General features: G+C 35.9%; 1 protein-coding gene across 1 annotated transcript; it reads left to right on the top strand.

Annotated features, from left to right (window-relative positions):
• Positions 1-5,899: 5,899 nt before the first annotated feature.
• LOC142174706 (uncharacterized) lies at positions 5,900-6,789 on the top strand. Its single transcript, XM_075240796.1, has 2 exons — positions 5,900-6,290; positions 6,602-6,789. Exons 1-2 carry the CDS (start codon positions 6,038-6,040, stop codon positions 6,634-6,636), a joined length of 288 nt encoding a protein of 95 aa, XP_075096897.1. The 5' UTR covers positions 5,900-6,037; the 3' UTR covers positions 6,637-6,789.
• Positions 6,790-7,356: the final 567 nt, after the last annotated feature.

A 7,356-nucleotide genomic window follows, 5' to 3' on the forward strand; every position in this document is an offset into this window, starting at 1 on the left:
CAGGAAAGGGATTTGAATGTTTGGAGTAAACTGGCATTGTCTTCAATGTCACTAGAGATCAGTGTTTTGTAAAAAGGTCTTTGCATCTTGGTTAAGGATTTTTGATCGCTTTTCAACGTTAGTGCGGCCGGTGGTATAGATGTGCATACGTGTTATCTGTTACAGAAGGTCGTGGAAGCGTGCCCCATGGGAAGGTTGTATAAGTGTGGCATGTAGTCACTTGATTGATTGAAGAATTAAACCAAGTATGAAGATTGTGGTGATATCGTTAATTTGAGAATTTATGCTTGGAGGGCACTCGGTTTATTGGGTTGTGGACTGTGGAGGATTACTCCGATTATGATGGTTGTTCTTGTGTGTTACGGAAAAAGGGGGTTATTATGGAACCAGGAAGGATTTTTGGCTTAGTTTGGTACGGTCAGAATCGGCTTAAGGTCTGTGGATGGATTTAAATGTGAATATGTGCTCTATATTAGGCCCGATGTGTTCATTTCAGCATAGCGCTCCTTATGGAGGAGTATTCGGACGTTGGATGTTATTTCGTCGTCGGCTATTTCATGTGATACTATATTGTGCCGTGTGAGTTGTGAAACGGCTTGATAAAATTCTTATGTGTTGAGGCTTTATGTAGTGATGGTGTTATATGAGCAGGAAGGCTCTTGTGATTTAGATCATATATCGCACCTCAGTTGTGCTTGAGTTTTGTAGCCTATGGCGCTATATGTCTCCCCAGGGATGGTATTGTGCACTTAGCGTGCTTGTGGCCGATATCCGGTATTTTGTAGTAATGAGCGATTTAGCTTAGTGTGTATAATCTTATGTGAAATTTTATGTGTGTGGCACGCCGCCACGGGTATGTTGTTTGGATCGGGTTGCATGCCGCAACAGTGTGATGTTGAGTACAATTCCCTATATCTGTTTTCTGTGTTTTGTTTCCCATTTTTTGAGGAAAGTTCACATTAGTTGTGTGAGTTGAGTAGTCCCTTCCTAAGTTTGTTTTCCTTATGTATCACTTTCGAGCTTGTAGCCTATTGGCACGTTGTGGCATCACATAGGACTTTTGATCATCATCGGGGGTGGCTTATTGCCTGAGCAGTTCGTACTGGGTGAGACGAGATTATTGGATCTAGGGTCGGTGCAGTCGGATTATATGAAGTCTAATAAAGAGCAAAGATCATTAGTTGGCGAGAATGAGGTAATGGTTCTTGTCAGAGGTATAGACTCAATGATTTGTTGACTTAGCAATTGGTTATGAGTTTCCACGCATCTCTTCCTTCATGGCGGTATTGCAAAAGTTGGGACAAGACTTAAATATATCATGAGGTGTATTGTGAGCATCAGATTCGGGGAATGTCGGCTATTATGATCAGAGAATGTTATTATGGTATTGTGAATGATGTGGTGCATAGTGTGAATTCAACAAAGGTATGTGATCTTATATCGGTGCATCGTGTGGTGATTTATACGGTGTTCATATGTTAAAAGCAGGTCTGGTAGAGAATTTCGGATGTTGAAACTGGGCTCTAAGGCTTATTTGCCTAAATGAAAGAGGTTATATTTAGATTTGATCGAGCTAATGTGCCCAACTGAGTTGTGGTAGCACGTGTAGGTGCACGAGGTGTTAAGCAGTAATTTCAGACTACTTTAGTGTAGTTCTCAGCACGTTCGAGGACGAACGTAAATTGAGTTTGCTATTTGTAACGACCTGATCGTGTTGAGCTCTAGCGCGTCATTTAGCGGTTTGAGGCCCTGAGTAGCTTCACTTCAGGTATTATGACTTGTACGCATGGTCAGAATTGAATTCTGAGAAGTTCGAGGTTGATTTGGGGAGATAATTCTCATTTCAGAAGCTTTAAGTTGAAAGAATTGACTAAGATTGGATTTTTGAGTAAACGACCTCGAAATCGGGATTCGAAGGTTCCAGTAGGTTCGTATGATAATTTCGGACATGGGCGTATGTCTGGATCGGGTTTTGGAAGACCCGGGAATGTTTCGGCACCTATTGTGGAAGTTAGCATTTTTGGAAGAACTTCATAAGTTTGAGTTGAAGTACATTTCAGTGTTATCGATGTCCGTTTGGGATTTCAAGTTTGAGAATAGCTCCGTATGGTGATTTTGGTATTGGGAGAGCGATCGAAAGTGAATTCAGAGGTCCGTGGGTCATTTTGGAGTCATTTGGCTAAAGTTGGAAATTTGAAGGTTTTTGAGAAGTTTGACCGGAAGTGGATTTTTTGATATCGGGGTCGGATTCTGATTCTGAAAGTTGGAGTATGTCCGTAATGTCAAATGTGACTTGTGTGCAAAATTTGAGGCTAATTAGACGTGATTTGATAGGTTTTGACATCGAATGAAGAAGTTTGAATTTCTCAAGTTCATCAAGTTTGAATTGGGGTGTGATTCGTGATTTTTGCATTGTTTGATGTGATTTGAGGCCTAGAACAAGTCCATGTTATGTTTTTAGACTTGTGTGGGTGTTTGGTTGGAGCACCGGGCGCTCGGGTGAGTTTCGAAGTAGCTTCAGAGTATTTTGTGAAGGAGTTGGAATTTCTGGTTCTGGTATGATCACATTTGCAAGGAATTGGCCGCAAATGCGGTGAAGGTACGCTCGCATTTGCGATCCTGGGGCTGCTGAAGGAAGATCACATTTGCGAGGGAGTTATCACTTTAGCTATGCTGTCCTCTTCGCATTTGCGAGGCTTTTTATCGCAAATGCGACCATGGCAGGGGGAAGCTGGGCTTCGCATTTGCGATGCCTTTGTCGCAAATGCGGCCATCGCAATTGTGAGCTAGAGGTCGCAAATGCGACTTCTCCGTCTGGTGCAATGACTTTTTATTCCGAGACTTAGCCCATTTCCCTCGTTTCCCACTTGGTCTTAAGTGATTTTTGAGAGCATTTGAGAAGGGGTTCCATCATCGTCAAGAGGTAAGTGATTTCTTCTAGTTATGGGCTAAATGCAAGGATTAAATATGGATGTAAACATGTAAAAACTGTAGAGATTTAGGGATTTTGAAGAAAAACCTAGAAATTGATATTTTCGGATTTTGACCACAATTTTGGGCATGGAATTGAGAATAAATTATGTATTTGAGTTCGTGAGGTCATGGATAAAATTTAACTTCGAAAATTTTTGGAATCCGGGCACGTGGGCCTGAGAGCAATTTTGTCAACTTTTCAATCGGGATTAGGAATTGTTATAAATTGGATTATAATAAGTAATTGAACATATATTAATTGGTTTACATAATTATTGGCTAGTTTTGGAGCGTTGTGCATTGATTTGAGTCTTCGGAAGGGCGTGAAATGCTGGTTATGGAACTTCGGAGCGAAGTGAGTCTCCTTTCTAACCCTGTAAGAGGGGATTGTCCCCATAGGTGAATTAATTAGATACGTGCTTTTAATTGTGGGGGATACGTACACATGAGATGATGAGAGTCCATGCATAGCTATTATTACACCTATGTCTGGGTAGTCCTAGGTTACATCATGCTTTGTTGATATTGTTGTTGATTGATGTTATTGTTGCTTTGAGAAGAGATAAGATTGTGGTTGTGTAATAGTTGTGTTGAAAGGTATTTTAATATGAGGAATTTAAGAATTTAAGTGTCTCCATTAAACTTAGTACTTTCAAAAGAAAAGAATTGAGGAATCTTATAATAACTCAAGAAATCTATGTAATCGCATCGCATGTACGTTTCGCGAGCAGGGTAAATTCCTTAAAGGGTTCCAAGTCGAATTTCCAATATTTGGAAAAGAATTAAGAAAGAGATATGATTTTAAATATTAAATTTATATGTGACCACGTTGCAGGTATGATTCGCGAACGGGGCATTTTTTTAAGTTTATATTTGACCACGTTGCACGTATGATTCGCGAGAGGGAATATATACATCATTCTTATGGGACTCGTGTTTAACATTTAGATAGAAGCCAGTGTATCTGAGGATCTTTTCCTGATTTGAAATTATAACAATCATTTTATGAAAGCCACTATACCTTTATGTATATGCTTCGGTTACGGAGGGAACATGCTAGTTGAGAGCTTGAGTATAGTCATAAAGAAGGGAATTATTTCATGTATTTTATTCATGTTTGTTTAATATGTTTACTCTGCTTCATATTTATTCACTAATTTACTGTATTTGATATCATTGGACCACTAGTAAGTGTCGAAGTCGACCTCTCATCACTACCTCTTCAAGGTTAGGCGGGATACTTATTGGGTACACGTTGTTTTTGTACTCATGCTAACTTACTGTGCATTTTTGTTGCACATGCACATGTTTGTCTTCTGGCTTAGCTTGGCGCAACGACATGGTTGATATGGAGAGTAGGGTGAGCTGCATTTCTCGAGACAGCCCGCAGCCAGCAGAGTCTCCTTCAGAGTAGTGTATTGTATTTCCTTTACTGTCCAATTTGTATTCCGGGCGATTAGTGTATTATATTGTTCCCGAGAAATTGCTCATGCACTTATAACACCGTGTTCTGGGATGACTAAGGGATTATTTAGTATTTAAGTTTGTTAAGGACATCATTATTTATTTAGTTGAGTTCTCTATTAATTGTTTAATGTTTTAAAAAGGAGTGATTTCAAAATAGTAAAACGAGAAATTTCTAGTTATTTGGTGTTGGCTTTCCTGACAGTGGTGTCCGACGCCATCACGATCCTTAGTGGATTTTGGGTCGTGACACCATGTTTAGGCAAGTACAAGGAGATAACATAGATTCGTAGGAGATGGCGATATAACACACAAAAGGTAAGAGAATCATGGAAAAATCCATGCTTGAGACGAATTCAGAGAGGTTTTTGAGAGACGGCTAGGGTTTTTGTGAGAGGGAGGGGTGTTTGAAGGCGGCGGCTAAAGAGAAATGGGGATTAGGGTTTGGGGTCGGGTGATATAAGGAAAGGGGGAAAGGTATTGTGAGCCGTTGATCATTTTTGATCAACGGCTGGGATTTGAGAAGGGTTAGGGTCGATTTTGGACTGGCTTGGGTCGCTTAGGATTGGGATAGGGTTATTGGGCCAAGGTCTGGATAGTTTAGGTCCGAAATTAAGGTGAATTTGGGGCCAGATTTTAAATACTCAATATTTTAATAAATAAATAATTTATATAAGTAATTAATAAATATCAAAAATATCATTTATACACTAAAATGATTAAAAATAATTACTTAACATTATAAAAATATAAAAAGTAATTTTCTGCATAAATAATGTAATTATACATTAATATGGGCTATTATTGCAAAGATATGCAATTTAGCCTTAAAAATGCAAATATAATTATAAAAATGCACTGAAAAATATTTAAACTTTATGTTAGTATAAATAATAAGTTTAGACGATTAAATCATCATACAAATAGTTTGGAGAATAATTATTGGATATTTATATATAATAAAATGCATGAATAAATTGGTTTAAAGCTTTTAAAAATTATGAAAAATATTTGTGGATGCTTATAAATCAAATGGTGATGCATATGACTATTTTAGAAGTATATGTATATATTTTTAAAATATGAGAAAAAAATTGGATATCAACAGTCACCAATTAAATATCTACTATCAACATGATTTTCATCCAATTATAAGTTTATTAAGTATACTAAATAATAAAAGTTACTACTCCTATTAAATAGTGTAAATGTACAGTTATTTGGTGAACTTGTTGGGAATAATAAAATTATGTGCTTCCATTACTATTTAGAGGTGAAAAATAATTTTTTGATTTCAACCAAAGAAAAAGTACGTGGATGAACGGATCAAAGGAATTTATATATCTGACTCAAGCACAGCCAAGAAATATCCTATAAAACTTGAAATCCACCAACTTTTAAGGCAAATCTCCAACAGAAAAGTTTCAAAAACTCCTATAGATAGCAAAACCATTAGCAGAATCAAATTGTCCCAAAAAAGAAACACAAAGCAACAAGCACATTAAAAAATATTTATAAAAAAAAAAAGAGAAAAAAATCAATAACAATCGAAAAGCTAGAAACGAAACACCAAAGAAAAATTCAAAAATAATTCGAAAAAATGGAGGCATCAAAGAAGCTTGTTGCAGTGTTTCTTGTGTGCATGGTTATGTTATCATCATCTGTGCATGTTTCCAAGGCTCATGAACAAGAAAAAAGTAACGCAGAAATATTTAAAGATGCAGTTGTAAGGGTTACCGCTGAATATACAGCTTGCTTCAACGAATGTGAAAAAACATGTATTGATCAAGGTTTTGGATACACTCATTGTGAGATGAAGTGTGACACCGACTGCAACGCCAAGTTGCTAAAAGGTATATACACTGACAATGTATTATTAATATCTCGATAGTATAAATATTTTTTACATTACTCGTACTTAAAGTTAAAATTGATTTTTACCATGTTATCAAATTAATTTTTAATCATAAAAATTTAACAAATTACCTTATAAATGCATGATCGTATAAATATAGTTTTTACTTTTACCACATTGAACGTCTTAATTAAACCCATTTTTGATTGCTCGTACAATGCTTTCTTCAAATAAATTTAAATTCAAACATATAGTTGTTGATTATTTTTTTTTCATTTTCTAATACGTTATTGTCTTTGGTTTTCTCAGAAAAATTCGAGAAATTGAAGAATTTGAAGCCTTGAAGATGGACCAAAGGATGAAAAAATAGCACATATATAGGGAAAGAAGAATAAAGCAATAATTTATCATTTCTACTAATTAGTTAATTCATTCATTTCTTTGCCGCTGTATGTGTAATTTTCATGATTTGATTAACTCGTTTCTTTTTCTAATTATTCCTGTTTCTCTTGAGTCAATTGCAACAAATTTCTTAATTTTATTTTATTTTATTCCTTTTTAATCTTCTTGATATTTTTGATAATATTCTTATTACTAGTCTCTATAAACGTGTGTTGCACGATATTCCCCATCAATCATATAAAAAATGTTAGTTAATATTATTTTATATTACATTATATTTAGTTTATGAGGTGCAAAATAGTTATTAGGATCAAGTCCTCCGAAGGCTTCTCAATTTAAAAATGATGTTCTAAGTAACATCCCCTTTGTTGTTACTATCCTTATGAAAAAAATATGTTATGACTAAAATAATTCAATAGTAGCTAGGGATTGAGCCAGTGACCAAATGTTTTAAAGTATTAAAAGAATATCAGTCATTTTTTAGTGTAAGAAGTCAAATTCTTGTTCAAACACGTTTGGTTGTGTCACGACCCTAAACTCAGATCCGGTCGTGATGACGCCTCTCGTGAAGACAAGCCCAGCCGACATATTCTCATTCAGTTTTAAACAATTAAACAATACGAATTAAGTCTAAAACATAATAAATAATCCCAAAGTATAAG

The sequence above is a fragment of the Nicotiana tabacum genome, chromosome 3, assembly GCF_000715075.1.
Source record: "Nicotiana tabacum cultivar K326 chromosome 3, ASM71507v2, whole genome shotgun sequence".
NCBI lineage: Eukaryota > Viridiplantae > Streptophyta > Magnoliopsida > Solanales > Solanaceae > Nicotiana > Nicotiana tabacum.